General features: G+C 32.6%; 1 protein-coding gene across 1 annotated transcript; it reads left to right on the forward strand.

Moving 5' to 3' along the window:
• The first annotated feature begins 625 nt into the window (after positions 1–625).
• Positions 626–15,008, forward strand: LOC109541061 (syndecan). The gene is made up of 4 exons (XM_019909743.2): positions 626–830; positions 11,984–12,170; positions 12,245–12,418; positions 12,866–15,008. The coding sequence occupies exons 1-4, from the start codon at positions 765–767 to the stop codon at positions 13,033–13,035; spliced, it is 597 nt and encodes a 198-aa protein (XP_019765302.1). The 5' UTR covers positions 626–764; the 3' UTR covers positions 13,036–15,008.
• The last annotated feature ends 1,474 nt before the right edge of the window (positions 15,009–16,482 follow it).

Raw genomic sequence — 16,482 nt, forward strand, 5'->3', positions numbered from 1 at the left:
TTACTTTTAAAGCATCTTAAAAATTCATTTCGCCGATTGCGTTCTTCAACGTATATGGGAATTCGTTAGTAAATTGCGTTTTTGATAGCCACTCTTTGGACTAATAAATGAAAATTCAGTAGTTTTGTACCGAATAGTCCGACGACTTAAAGTCTAAAAAGCTGAGACTACCGATAATAATGCAGATTTGGGTTGGTTTGTCCACTTGTCGAGAAACTAGTAAGTTAAACTTACCGCCATCAAAAAGGATCGTCGCTTTGGCGCAGGTCGGTAATACAAGAAAAACTGAGACCACAACGTTGTCACTTTGGAAAACTTGTGGTATGAAAATTAAAAATATAAATGTATCCAAAAATATCGGTTGAACGGAGAAGAAATGTACTCTTACAAATAATTTCAATTAACTCCAATGAAGGAGTTTCCATAATGATTCGAAATAATTTCAAAGTTTAAACAATTTATCGTTAAGTAAACCCTGTGAATGCATTAATAATAAGACGATTATAAAAACTACATCAATATTTTACAATCGGGAAAATAACTACACAATACCTAACTGCACATTGTTTGCTAGCAGCTGGCGCCACAGCTTGGATTCAAAAAGCGAAGAATTTCTCAAAAGATATCCTGACAACAGTGTAAGTTGGACGATTGATCAGTAATCCGAATGCTTTTGCTGTCAGAGTGTAGTGTAGTGCCATATCAATTTTTTTTATTGAAAATAAAAACGTTTAATTAAGAATTATTTATATACAAGTTTAGTGATGTATTTTAGGATATCCACAATATTATGTTGGGCACTTTTGGTCGCTCTTACATCTGCTGCACAGGTAATACTTTGATTACTTTTGAACGTCTCTTCCTTGGATGTTCCTTCTTGGGAATAACCTTTCTGATATAAAATATTTTCATTTGCATAAATATTTGTTTAAATGAAATCCGTGCAGGTGTTTAGGGTCGCAACTGTCTGTGTTGAATTCCGTTGCAAGAATGATTTTTACGACCAACAGATAGTCATTTAACTTTATTCAAAGCAAATTGCACTTTAAACCTGTCAAGGAGCCCATTTCTCACTTTTCATGTAAACAAAGTGACCTTAAAATGTTAACACCTTATATGGATGTAACTTTCGGTAAAAGTTCTGAATCAAAGTTGAAAATTCACAGTCTATAAAAATGATTGTAACTAAAAAAAGCTCAGCCAAGCTGGTTTAGGTAAAGCATTTCTAACAATAAGATGCAGATGTTTTGACACGTGTGGGGGCATCTAAATATGTGTAGTATGCAGTTTCATTTTTAAGTGCATTGTCTTGCAATCACTTTTTAATCGTAATTCCGAAATAACAGAATCGTTTAAAATTGTGTAGAAAGTTTGTATATGCGCCATCATTATAACTATGTTAGCAAAATACTTTTAACATCACATCAAGGTAAGCAAACTATAAAATGTACGCGGCACTTTAAAGAGGCGCTTAACTGAATATTTCAACCTTCTCGCTAAAACTCTGATTAGTAGGTAGGATCTGTCCCTTGGGTATATAACCATATTAATTTTTCTATGATGTATTAGGAATATTTGGAACATCTACATTATTGTTTTCCACTATGAACAAAGATCATTTATCTGAGATAGTAAATATTTTCCTCAGATAGTGGATATTCGCGGTAATTGTCCTATCTAGATCACTTGAACAGTCCATGTTAGTACACTAGGAGTGTAACTGACATTTAAGGTAGATTCTATATCAATTTTCACCTAAGCAATACGGACAATCAATAAGTGCCTTGAAATAAATGTTATTTTTGTGCGTTTAAAAGGTTTCAAACAAAAAAATAATAATAGCCGAATGGAATGTCCAGTTTTGCAGAATTCCAACACACTGTGTTGTACAGTGAATTTTCGATTTGATAAAACTTGAACCAATCTCAATGGCAATTCAGTAGATTTTAGTGAATAAATGTGACGCTCAATCTAATTTATAAGCAAAATGGATTTTTCAAAATTGAAAATGACTTAAACTTGCCATGTTTTCCAAGATTCTTAACAGAGAAAGTTTACTCATCTACAAATCATCAGTTATATTTAAGTAGGTATTTGAATTCCATAAGTTTGAAGCTAATTGTTTTTTAAATCGTTTAACATCATCTGCGATAAATTACCTACTTACATATCAACTTCCTTTTTAAACCTGATGCGTAAACATCGTAAAGTTAAATTTAAACCCAGTGTTACTTTAAACAAAATCTTGTTAATACTTTGGGACACCCACAACTATGACGTTAAGTGAATTAGATTCGTATAAAAAATTTGTATTCAAAGTAACTAGTGAAACTACCTGGACGAAAATGTATAAATGTAAAAAAAATGCATATAATGATCAAGTCCTTTTGCTATCTGTGGTTAATGTTTCGAACAAGCGGAACGAACCGGATATTAAAATTGATTACTAAATAAATTGTTCGACTGGTGAATCCATCCAGTCAGTTTAAAACCCTTGACAATAAAAAATAACAAGCGGAACTTTTTGGCACAACGTCCAACGTGCGTTACATGTTAACTCTCAGAGCCGCTCATTAAAATTTGGAAGAGGTTTGAATGAAAGAACGAAGCAACAGTTTTTAAGTAAACAGATTGTAGTATTTTCAAGAAAATACTTCAAACAAATCTCCACTGCTCGACCCAACACGGCTATTGTACTGAGTTATAGGGATTTTAGTACCTGAGATACTAGACATGAATAGAAGAAAACTATTCTTTTAGTTGATAACAGCTTGAGTATTGTGTATTGAGAAAGTGCGAAGCATAGAATAATCGCAACTCAAATATTTTCCTGATTAAATATGAGAGATTTTGGAGCAGTTTCGTGTTGTTGGAACATGTGAAGAGCTTTAAATGCTAAGCGCAAGGAAAGGTTTGAAGGCAAGTTGAAACTGTTTTAATACGGTTGCTGAGAGCGCTGCAAAACGACTCAGTTTTAATGCATCTTCACATTCAAACTTTCTTTCAACGCCTCCAAATGTTTCGATATTTTTGTCATTTCCATTTCAAATATTGTAGTTAGTACACTGTATCGGGGAGCGATAAAAAACCACTTTAAAACGGAATAGTTAATTACCTTTCATAAGCAATAGGAAAATGTTACTATTTAGAACCTTGTCGTAGAAACAATGGTGGAAAGTGCCTTTAATCTGTTATGTGTTTTTTAATTTTATTAATAGCCTAGTAAAGGTTGTAAAAAATATAAAGCCAATGCTGTAAAAGCGTGCATAGTGTCGGCTTGACTAAAGTCATTTTGAACGTGGATAAAATTAATGAATCCTCAACGGTCAATTTCCGCTGTTTTGCATGAGGAAAACTGCATAGAGTTTTTATGTAGTTACCTAATAAATTATTCTAAGGAAAAGATGAGAAGGCACTAGGAATATAACTATGTAAATGTGAATGAGTGGCGCCGGCGATACGACAAACATATTGCGCAGTCGGCTTTACTATTTCAATAAAATAATCGTTAATTGTGCAAATAAAATATTTATAGATCAAGACAGCACTTGGAAACATTAGTTAAAATGCATTGGTATTTATCTGAAATATTGCGGGAAAGTTATTGCTGATACATCAAAAAAGCTTTGTTATACTGTTATACACGATTGTCACATATCTATTTGAAAAGAGTCGGACACCGGGTTTGAAACTTTTTCAATTTCCCATTAATAGAGCGATCCAATTGTCAAAGGCAAAGGGATTTCAATTTCATTGTCAAATGAAACAAAATCCTGATGGCTTTGAATCATCGGCTCATGGGACTTTCGTGTCACCCGACAGATAAATTAAGCTTTTGAAACCTTTTTATGTAAACAACTCAGCCTTGAATTAAAATCCAATCTTAATTTAACAGCTTTTTGTAAATGGCACATTGTGGTTTGTCTAACCTAGGTATAGGTAGTAGGTATTTTTTAGGATGCGGACTGATTTCTCAAATTTATTCAACAATGAAAATTGACACAGCTTTTCTCGCGCCACTTTTACACGAGAAATAATTATTGACCTCATTTTAACCTATTTATCTGGAAACAATTCACAAGGCGAACCCGAAAAACAAGCTCGTCTTGAATAGGATTGTAAATTCCAAGTCAGGCACTGAATGAAATTGCTTGTAAAAGATTTCTTCAAAGAGAAGAGAATTAATTGGTTTTAGAAGTTACTAGTAGTTATAGTAGGACTGATAATCAAAATTGTGGATCAGTCAGACCGCAAATGTTGAACATTTTTTATAACGTATTTTTATTGGGAATTTGATTAACAAACGTATTGCAATTGAATGATTTCGACGGGCTATTCAGAAAAGTCAGCAATTTCGCTTGGCAAATTTTCCTTTGCCTTATCACTTTAAAACGACTCAACAATTTATTATAAACTGTGTTGATCTAAATTCGTCATATTGCTTATACGTGCAAAAACGATGAGGCACACACATTTTTCACACCATGCACCAGCAAGAAATTTATATAGTTTAATCATACGTATTCCATTTATTTTAATGCATAATTGCACATATGACTTAATAGTGTTTACTTGTTTCAGGTAATTATTCTGCAACACTACAAGACATTTGCGCAGATTTTTTTACTATCAGGTATTTAGCGAAAATGTAGCTTATCTATTCCCCTATAACAACGAAGAGGACATATGCTACAAGCGACGTATTACTTAGCTACAACAAGCGACCATTAAATATTTTTTTCCCAAATTATCATGTGAGATTCGGAATTTGACTTATTTTCAATAAACAAGTGATCGTAGGTACTTTGCAGAATACCAATACTCCTCTTAATTTGTTCATCTATAATAAATATAAAAATCATTGAGTTTCTACCTTCGATAATTATCAGTAGATGTGTAAAAATCTGAGATTGCCTTCATTATTACGCAGATAAGGAAAATTCTCCGTTGTTTACAATTTTTATCTCAAAATACGGTTTTGATATAAATCATTTTAAGGCATTTGAGACATAACAATAGAAACTGATAGTACGTTCTGACATCAAAATTACGACTTTCGATTCCTTGAAGTGCACTTGGACTAACTCTCTCAGCCCGTGAAATACAAAACAAGTATTTGTCTTGGTAATTGTGAATCAGTTCACAAACACTTTTTAACAGTGCACTGAAAATCACAGCGTGTTATCAAAGTGTAGTTTAGTTAATACTGTAAGCCAATTAATTAAATTGTTTAACCAGTTCCATAAAGTCACCAACTATAAATAATTCTGTTTTGTTTATAGAGGCTCGAAACTGAACGTATTTAGTAGATCACACTGGATAACCTTGGCAAAGATACATGTCAGCTTTTATAAAATTCAACACATCTTCAAGCTAATTGGATTTGAGTGATAAATTGGGGAATTGGGCTTGTTAAGTAAACTTTTGAATAACCTTTTAAACCGCCTCCGATGTCTCTTTACTCTCAAATGATATGTGACAAAATGGTTTGACTTTGTACCTACATACATAGTACCTATGAACAATCTGAGACTGTCACTGAATATTATTCACTTGCTAATACAGTCATCATTGACTACTAGCTGATAATAATGAACCGAATGAACGTTTCCCAGTGATGCTCGGTGATTTCCCAAGTTCCCATTATACTATCATTATCATCTGCCCTTTGCGCCAAAATCCCATTTATTCAGTATCATTATTAGTTATTCTCTCATATTTTAAGAAGCTTTTTATTGCGAAAATGTCTACTTCTTGCACCAAGTTGCATAAGTATGCAACATTTACCTATTTAAATTGCAAATTTCAAATCATCTTTATTGTCGCTATTAGCGTTAAAAGAAATTTAAATCCTAACTAAAGATTCGCGACTGCTTTATGCATTGAAATGTATTCGATTGCGTCATTGGTATTATTAATTTTTATTATGCGCGTTTTAATGTCAGAAGTTAGTAGCAAATTGTTTAAAATTTTGCAAAAAATGATACGGCGAACTCCTATTGGTATGGTGATTTGTGATTAGCTAGAATAATAGCACTATTTAAAACTTGGCTCCAAATTAAATTAAAAACCTGCCCTTTTTCTATCCTTTCCAATTTATCAAACTGCAATCCAGGTCGCTCGCTTCCAAGGAAAACGCGAATTATTAAATTTCTTTCTAAAAATCAATTGAAGGCAGATTTCATTCAGATTCAGAACTTCATTTTAATACACCGGCTTTAAATCACCGCGCTGGGATTTGTCATGACCTTCTCAGTCAAATAAAACTGTTTCCTACAGACAGGAAACAGAACATTTGGATATTGAGAATACATAAGTAACTTTTAAGCTGGGTGAAGTGGATGTTGTATTTCACATGAATGAAATGCATGATGAATAAGTGTTTATTTATCAAATTATCAGCGCAACGTCGTGTGCTTATATGTACATCTATAAGTCGCTGTGCAATATTTTGTGAATATCAGTCTAATCAGTAATCGATAACTTTAATTTTTGTCAATATTTGCCTCTGTTCTTCCAAATTATGACATCTTTATCAAATAATACTATTCGACTTTTTACCTCGAATATTCAGTATCAATTTCCGTACGTATACATTTTTGAAATACGCTTGACATTTTGATTGATTAATGTTACCCGTTTTAATGGAATTAAAGTTGTTTGGATCAATTTGCAGGACTTTAATTGAAAAGTTGATGGGGTTGTAGTGAAATATCCAAGTAACTTTTAGTGAACGGGAGTTAAATAGGGAGTTTTTTTACTAACAAATAAAAACTTCTTAAGGAAAATAATTTCCTTCTGAAGTTGTGCTAGCACGAATAAAATCCCACCACTTTCAAGCAATCAAAACAAAAAAGTTTTTCCGACATTTTTCAAAGAGTGGGGGTCGATTTTTTGAAAAAATAAAAATTTTCTCAAAATGCCTTCAATTGCATCCTTTTCAGCTCACGGACACGAGGAATGCATCGAACTAATTGAAAAACTTGCTAGAAGTTTCAGATACGAAATAATAGACATTTTCTGCACATTTTAAGCGTTTTTTGAGAGTGCACGATTTTTTCCTTATTATTGACCCAAACACTGTATGAATGCATATTTGTGACATTCTTACGTCGAAAGGAGTTGATTGAGTTCAAAAATCACGCATGTGCAATTTTTATTTTTGGCCGAAATTTTTCAAAGGGTGGGGGTCGATTTTTTGAAAAAATGAAAATTTTCTCAAAATGCCTTCATTTTTGCATCATTTTCACCTCACGGACACGGGGAATGCATCGAACTAATTGAAAAACATGCTAGAAGTTTCAAATCCAAAATATTAGACATTTTCTGAACATTTAAGGCGTTTTTTGAAAGTTCACTATTTTTAGCCGACGATTTTTTCCTCAATGACAAATCAGATCCGAAGTAAGCGAAAACGCCATTTTAAACGATTTTTAAGTCGTCACCAGCACAGCTAACCTACGATTCCTTATTGTAGACTCTTCATATGTTATATAAATGCTCAATAAAAAAGTTTGCAGACTAGAATGAATGTCAATGTTTAAATTATTGCGGATACCATTATCTGGCGATCCGTTTTAGTGTATAGTTCGAAAATTCAAATAACTGCGTGCATTATCTTGCTTTCACCTCAAAGAACCTCAAAAGAACACCTCTAATAATAATTGGAAGAAACAGTCAAAGATGTGCCTATATAAAAGCATTGGAAATACCCTTCCAGAGTTCACGTTATTTTTAATTTAAGTTAGTTTGACGCCGATTGATTCGAAGATCCGTTAGAACTTACCTTCACATGGCTGTTGTCTGATGTATTCAATTCTGAGTTATTTTTAGTATTTAATGCGAGTGGTGCATTCCAATTTGTTTGTGAAAAGTTTAAACGAACGTTCATGCACGCATTTTTGCTGTATTCATTGACGTTCAAATGCATTTACTAAAGCATCGGTAAATTGAAATTTAATTAGCAGCTATAATTATCTTCATAAATATTGATTGCCATAGACATATGTTATGATGGGCTAAAAACTCAGCTACATATGTATGTAGGTTCTGAGCTCTAAAAATAAACGTTATATGTGGGACCACCTTCATTTACACATATTTTATCTGCCATTGTCAACAACCGTTTATAGCCAATGGATTAAGCTTTACTATATTTACGCGTTAATTTTTTACACGGATAGCTTTGGTAACGCAAATGCAACTGACCCTTATTGCTCCCTTTGAACCCTTAACATCCTTAGATGATAAGATCGACTGTTCAGAGAAAAATAACACACAATTTGTGTAGCATATAGCACAATAGATAAATCGTAATGCGTGAAGTACCATACGATCTTTAATTTGGCGCCATAAAGGGTGACTTCCATACGCAAACTGAACTGTCGAGATTTTTTTGCGCGTAGTGTTTAAGATGATTAAAATCGTGGTCAAAATGTATTGCGCTGATTTCAAGGCGGAGTTTGAATTTTCGAATTTCCATCCGACAAGTTCAAACTTCACAATAAATGGCTAATAAACGTTGACAATAAACAATGGTCAACGCAAGCAGATTTAATTGAAACTAAAGGGAATTGAATTGTTCGAAATTCCTGGGGTTATATAGTTTTTAGTAGTTGTGCAGTACAATTCACATTGCAACATCGACTTTTTATATTAATGTTCTCCAATAAAAGTCGTAAAATAACAATGTTCAGCGTGGGTTTTTACGATCGGCAATATAAAACAGCATTGACGGAGAAATTGACCCTTTTATAGCAATGTTGTGAGTCATATGAATGCACATATCTTAAAAAGCAATTAATTTCATTTACAAACCAGAACAACAACAAACTTGCTGTTGTTACACCGGAATTCTTGCTATTATTATTAAGAGCGGCACAATATTTCAGTATTTCCGTGTGGGATAGAATTAAGCAGAAAATTGTTTTCTTTAATGCCAAGCTGTCAAATAACGCGAATATTACTAAAGCTGGTTTGTTTTTTTGACAAAAAATGTTACTTAATATTTAATGGAAATCCCGACAAATAGTTTAAATATCATTATTTAAACAAGAAAAGCCCAAGGAGCTAAGAACTTTACAAAATTTTGCTTTTCAATTTATTTAAAGGACTGAATGTTTATTCGTAGAGTAAATTTTCGCCACTTAATTACATTCATTAAATGAATGTCCTGAAAAGACACTTGCTCTAATAACCCTAATTTATTATATGAAACGTAGAAAAACCCCAAAGGGGACAAGAAGACAATAATAAATTTATAAGCGCTTAATGGTTTTAAGAAATCAATTGGTCCACGATAAATCCGAGGCCGAGGATAATTAATGGGTTTGCGAAAAGAACATTTAGGGGTTATGGGGATATCTTGGAAATATTACAGTCGTGCCTTCAGAGAGATAAATAATGAAAAACTCGGTTGAAATGTAAACGGAATTGTTTTTGAAAATCGCTCATTGTTGGCAAGCCGCCTTGGAAGCAACAAAAAACTTCTATTACCACTCGAGTAGTCATTTTTTATTAATAGGTGCCACATGCATTCATTAAAGCTTTCCACCGCTTGTTCATTGTTATTTACAAATCATCCATTTTTCGCGCTTTGATGTTTTACATGAACGCTATGCTGACTTAGTTTCATTTTGCATTTTTTATTTATAAATGTTCAATAGGAAGCACTTGAAATAGAATCAATGTTATTAGCCAGGCTTACTTTGGTTTATATTTAGCACCACTAAGGAATTTGCAATTATAATTAGGCCGTCACAAACTTGCTAGAAATTTTAACAGGAAACATTTATGTTTACTTGGCGTTTCTAATTACTTTTCAAATGGATTTAACACCGAGCAATTTGACAATGAACAAATGATTTAAATCTCGTCCTCTTACATTTTCAAACCGATTTAGTAGATAGGTTTAATAGATCTAATACGAACATCGTTTATAACATTCGAAGTCTTCGCGAAGGTCTTTGATGGATGGTCTTGGTATGCCTAAGTGGACATTATCGCGAAAGAATATCGAGGTAGAAAAATTCTAAATCAAGGAAATTTTAAATGAAAAGTTAGATAATGTGCTGCTGTTATGGAGGTTTAGCTTCTGTTTGTTGATAGTGGCAACATGGAGATGAGAGGAGCTGAAATGCGCTCTCCATGAGCATAGTGCGCATAAATATATTGATTACTTGGCGTTCCAGGCGCTTCTGATCTTGGTCTTGGTCCAGTTTGCAAGCTATTCACCTTCGAAGAGCTTTTACCTGTCAGGAATTGTCTTCTTTTAATAAATAAAATTGTCATAATTGTTATGTATATTGGCCTTCCTTCCTAATTTTACATTAAGTAAGATCCTAAAGTGTAAGTAAACTGGAATGACATTTCCCCGAATTTACTATCTTGATGTTGCTAATTAACATAAAAACGTTTGAACTTCACAACCTTTATTTTGCAGAACACACACGCAGTCAGCAAGCATTTTTATCTGTTATGTTGTTTTTAGACCATGATGGCTTTTGCATTTGTTTATAATTTACAGTTTGCTATCACTTAATTATTAGCAGATCAAAGTAATCGCCAATGCTTTCACGATCAACTAAATAATATATAAATCAAACTGTTTTTTTTCTGGAATGTTTTGTTATTCGTTGCAATTTTGAGAATGTTAGTTAAATACTAGATAAATTAGAACATTTAAAAGTTCCGTTGTCGCTATCTGCTTCTATATTTGTCTTAGTTTTGCATGAAGAATTAATTATTATTAGTATTAGTTTAAATTGATAGTTTAATGACTTTGGACTCATTTGTTTGATTCGTTTTGAACTAGGTATAGAGTGCCATGCAGAACTGTCTAAATTGATAAATGTGTCCCTCCTTAAATATCTCAATTACCGATTTAGAGCAAGCATTAATTTTTTATAATAGACGAGTTTTTTTTAAATAATCTTTTTCTCATTTTGCCCTAATATGATCAAGCCATTTTTCGAATGTTCTAGTTTTAAATAGGTCCAAAGGCTGAAAGTTGTGTGGATGAATTAGAAGGCCAACTTACATCATTGCAATGTCTGCCAATCTTATAAAGTAGTGCTATCAGGGTATTCTGTATAAGGAATGTTTTTGCATAATACTAAAAGCGTGAAAGTGGAATGTGTGCTGATTGATTGGAAAAAATTAATCCGCAAGCGATCTACCAGTGCATCTGAAGTCATTCGAAGATTGCTAAATTTGCAAAACTTATATAAATTGTGCACGAGTGTGACATCTTAAACATGAACGACCTTGGACAATTTTAAAATTTTCTATTCAACTTCACAAGAATATTTTAATTTTCATGTAACTCTCCCACGGTGGAGTTTATGTTAAATTCAATGGCAAAAGATAATGGTCATCCAGTTTAAATTAATTGACTTCTTGCTTTCCCCATTGAGCTTTTGCTTTGACGACCGCATTTACATTTCCCCTAGTAACGTTTTTCCTACTAAAATCATCTCTCCAAAGCGCATAAAAAGCCTGTCTATATGGCGAACCCAAGAAAAAGGTCACACTATTTAAAAGAAGGTCTTGAAGGGTCCGATGTATGCATGGACCAGAATTCTACCTGATCGCTGCTTTGGTAATTAATTTCTTAGCTGTTGCCGGATCAACACATTATACTTTTTATGTCAGTTTTCGTATTTCAGAGACTGACAAAATATTTCATCCTCAGTTATGTAGCATACAATAATATGAGCGGTAATTATGAAATAATGAATGTGTACTATTTTTATTTGCCAAAAATGAGAAGTTGATTTTCTCGCTGAACCAGTCGGACCAGATTGCTTAAAATATGTTCGGTTACTGACTACACTTTTTCCTCCGATGATGGGAATGATTTGATGCAAATAAGTTCTTTTTTTAAATTGGAAAGAAATCAAAGGTCACTTTTATAAACACCCAGGACCGTAAGCGGCCTGCAACGAAAAAAATCCAACTTTATAATTCGGTGTTATTTTTCCAGAGCAATCAAAGAAACAGCAATGGGTTCCTTTTCAAAGATCCAGATGCCGAAATAGAAGGCAGTGGAATTGATGGTGAGCTCAAAGGAGATTTGGATGAGTCGAGTGGTTCAGGTCAGGGACCTCCTGGCGAAGATGACGAAGATGTCGAGATCAGTTCAAATGTCGATATTATTAAACCAGATAATAGTTAGTATAATTGATTACTTTCTTGTCGCAGTTGCTTAATCTTAGATTTCTAATTGTGATTTCATTAATTTTAGGTCCACCATTTGATGGTACTATTCTAAAGAATGATGCAGTAATTCCAGCTTATCCTGGAAACGACGATAAGGGATCCATAGGAATTGCACCAACAGAAGATACCAGCGTCATTATGAATCCAAAATCAGAAGATCGTCCTACATCCTTCTTTTCTCAGCCGGGAATATTAGCCGGTATGTTGCTATCGGGAAATTATTTCAAACGTTCTGAAGGCACAAACAATATCAAATCAGTGTTTTATAGTCATACAAATGTCTCTTGTACAGTAGAACTTGAGGCGACAACATTCATAAAACTGAAATTTATGGGAGTTTATTGAAACCCGCTCGGATTTCACTGTTAGAACATTTCAATCAGATTTTTAAATAAAAGGCGTTGCCAATAAAAGCGATTAGCTTTCTGGAGTTTATTCGTCAATTTAATACCTCTATTGTTCTATGCGCACATAAATTATACCACTTAAATAAATCCAAGTGTTTCGAGCAGTTGCAATTCCCTGACAGCGATCGTTAATCAAATTTAAGAATGTACTATTTTATGTTCTCACAGTAAATTTCAATTTTTTTGTAATTTTAGCTATTGTATATGGTTTACACAAACTAACAAAAACTATTTTTCAGCGGTGATTGGTGGAGCAGTAGTAGGATTATTATGTGCAATATTGGTGGTCATGCTCATCGTTTACCGAATGCGTAAAAAAGATGAAGGATCCTATGCACTAGGCGAACCGAAACAATCTCCGAACTCGAATTCGTATAGTAGAGGAACGAACAAAGAGTTTTATGCTTGAAGATAGTGCTTTAAAAAGGACGCTAAAAATAACGAATCATATTTGCTGCTGGTGACTTTACTAGGGACTGAATCTTCATCTTTAGCTTGTAGTCGACCGCTAATCCAAGTATTTGAAACTAATTTCATTTACATGGCAATTTAACACGCACATGTGCATGAGTTCGAAAATGCCTTTGTAACGCAATGTAATAATATGCATATTTTGGTTTGTACTGGTTCGAATAAATAATTGAGATGCAAATCAAAATAAAGTTTCAGGATCAATACATTCTAAAAGCCATCAATATGCGCTAGCATTTTACATGTTGTACCGAGTACAAATAAAATTGAATTTCCCAATTTGTCTAAAGGTAATCGTTCAGTCTTATATTACTTAAATGTATGTATATATTAATGTAACAGAAAAATTAACCTACATATTTTAACGTCCACTAGTTTTGAGTATACAGTACATAGTTCGACTATTTTACACTTTAATCCCAACACTACTTACTCCCTTGACTGTTTTTTAATGATATTACTGGAGACTTGTACTGTATACTTGAATATTACTTCAAAGTACCTAGGAATAATTAATGTTACAAATAAGTGAAATAGAATATGGCAGTTTCAATATTGTAACATGGTGTATCATGCAAAATTTTGCTTTTAATCATTTTATGCAGTTTACATTCCTTTTAATATATTTTTTTTAGAAATGTTTTGAAGGCTCCATATAATCCTGTAGTAAGTTAAACTACCCGCCGGATTTTAGATAATTAATTTGAAGTAAATAATATTCCAATTGAGGGCTTCTTCATGTTGTGCCAGCATTATTAGAGAAATATTTTTTTTATTTTCACAAAAGCAATTTCAGCGGTCAGTTTCGAACTGCTTGGCTAAATAATAATGGAAAAAGATGTAACAGAAAATTTTCAACTCTCCTATTAGTAGTTGGCTTATAGCTAAGGTGTATTAAGTGAGGTAATACATCGAATATGTGATTATATTATTCGGTTTTTCGATGTGTAATGTCTGATTAGTTGCAAGTAAGTGTTGATGGTAAAATAAAACGGCATTTATTACGTCGTAGGCAGCTCATAAAGTTTAAATTTATTACGATTAAGTCTGATTATACATATAATACAAATGAACGTCAAATCAACATCAGCTAAGCAGAACATATCCCATGAAACTATATCAACTTTAAACTGCTCAAAGCCAAAAAGTTGAATTATAAGCAATATTTTTACATTCTTTTGTAACTAATAACAATTTTCCGTTTACATCATGGAATAAGGATGACAAAATACCGTCAGTATAATCAAATATTAGATGTATTGGATATTAGAGCATATGGTAGCAATTACGTAATTACATTTGAAAATATATGTCAAGTCATTTCTATACTAAATTTAGAATTTATTCACTTCATTTAGTTAACTTAGCTTCATTTAAAATCCTGGTTTGATCACTAAGCATGACAATAATAATTTTTTCATTCGAATCGTGAGCTGGACCATGCAAATAATGAACACTTATTTCAGATGTTTCGCCACGTTATCATATGCTCTTATGTAATATTAGGCATAAAAATAGAAATAATAATAATAATATAGCTTTTAGACATAACAATTAATACGGTAGCTAAATGTTAATGATCCCTTGTTGGATTTTGTTTATTTTTATACTATTTAAAAATTTTCTGTTATATCATTGTTTGCCAAAGCAAGCTAAAATGGCTTTGGTTTATTATATAGCTTTGTAAAGTCAATATTTTACACATTTTATTTAATTTAAAGTATCTACATATTATTTATTTAACCTATCATTTGATATCAATAATAATAAAATTGTATCGATAATACTATTACTTACTACAATAACATTTTTTAATAAACCGATAGTTATTCAAAATCGAAATGTATAGTATTAGAATAATGTTGTACAATCTGGTTGTAAATAAAATCAAAATATAAAACTCTAACCTGGCGTAATTGCTTAGATTTCTTAGCATTCCCGACAAAAATATAGCGAAAGAAAAACATATCGTTCGTACTCAGTACCTGCATGAAACAGCAGTGTTAATAAAAAACCGGAAAGAGTCGAAAATTCTACAGGCAAAAACTGTTTTTTTTATGTTTAGATAAAACACGTATCAAAATAAGAAACATTTATTTGTTTACAGCGCATTCTCATTTAGTTTTCAAAGTTTAGAACATTATATAGACATATTGCCCAAAGGCTCTTATTTTTAGTTACTCGGCTTAGTGAAAGAGCGTGGACAACGTACTACTTACTGATTTTCAATATCACCGTGAAAAGCACTGATTATAGATTTTTAGTTATGTAAACATACCGTGAAGATATTTATCAATAAAATTTATAAAAACATTATTGATTTCATTTTAGCACTTCATACTAACTTCCCTCAGAAAATCTTCACCTCAAAGCGATGAGCGATTAAGTACCACCTTCAAGGTTCTCATCAATTCGCAGTTAACTTGGTCATCATTAATTGATGCGGATGCATTTTAATATAAAGTTCTAGGTGTCGATAAAAGAGTAAAACTAAAGTGACTAATTTTATATACAAGAAAAACGAGCCGATGTTAATAAACGGAATTTTGTAAGGCTGATATCTAACGAATCACCCTGTAGTTATGTCCTAATTTCACGTATTGCCAGTATATTGACTAAGTTATCAAGCAGCTCATTCTGAATACGAGGCACGTCCTATTGACGATAAATGTGTTACTATAAATTATGTGAAACATTCGTTACCGATGTTAAAGACGATGTTTTTTACTTTCACATTCGTACCTACTGAAATAATTTAGATTGGGAAATTTGTAACAGAGGGCCCGATGTAAACGAACGTAATTTTTGAAATTTAACTCTAGTGATTAAGCCAGTTTAAACTCGTTCTCTGAACGTTTAATTTAACAAATATATTCATTCTTCAATTTTTCGTCTAGTCAAATCAAGTTTAATTAAATGCACTGAATGTCTGCATAAAAATATGACCATGCAATTGAGTCAATAAGACCGTTTCTCCCAGATATTTTAACGCACATCTGCTAAATTGACCGAAAATATTTAAGTTATTCAACTGTACAAACCCATTGGGTTTAGTTATTTTCTTCGCAATTTTTGCTTTGTGATCGGTAGCAAATGTGTAAACCCAGCGTTTCAAAACTATTACTCTATAAGGCACTGGAAATTGACCTGAAAAATGCCTGGGAATAAACACAACCAATTTTCAACTTTGACCCTATTACAATAGATGTTTAAAAGAAAACAATTTCTTAGTTTAAATGACTGTCCAGACATCGAGACATCTAAAAAAAGATCAGCGTCTCTATACAACTGTGAAATGCTTAACAACGTACTTAATCAGATTCACAAAAAAATAATCTGGATGTGGACCGTCCATAAATTTCAAACAAAGTGATTAAGTTGGATT

Source organism: Dendroctonus ponderosae, unplaced genomic scaffold (assembly GCF_020466585.1).
Source record: "Dendroctonus ponderosae isolate FM_Combo_2020 unplaced genomic scaffold, Dpon_F_20191213v2 Dpon_F_20191213_1, whole genome shotgun sequence".
Lineage (NCBI taxonomy): Eukaryota > Metazoa > Arthropoda > Insecta > Coleoptera > Curculionidae > Dendroctonus > Dendroctonus ponderosae.

Coding starts and splice junctions, on each gene's coding strand:
- LOC109541061 (XM_019909743.2), top strand. CDS start 765: ATGTATTTTAGGATATCCACAATATTATGTTGGGCACTTTTGGTCGCT. Junction 831..11,983: donor CTCTTACATCTGCTGCACAG/GTAATACTTTGA, acceptor TTATTTTTCCAG/AGCAATCAAAGAAACAGCAA. Junction 12,419..12,865: donor TCAGCCGGGAATATTAGCCG/GTATGTTGCTAT, acceptor ACTATTTTTCAG/CGGTGATTGGTGGAGCAGTA.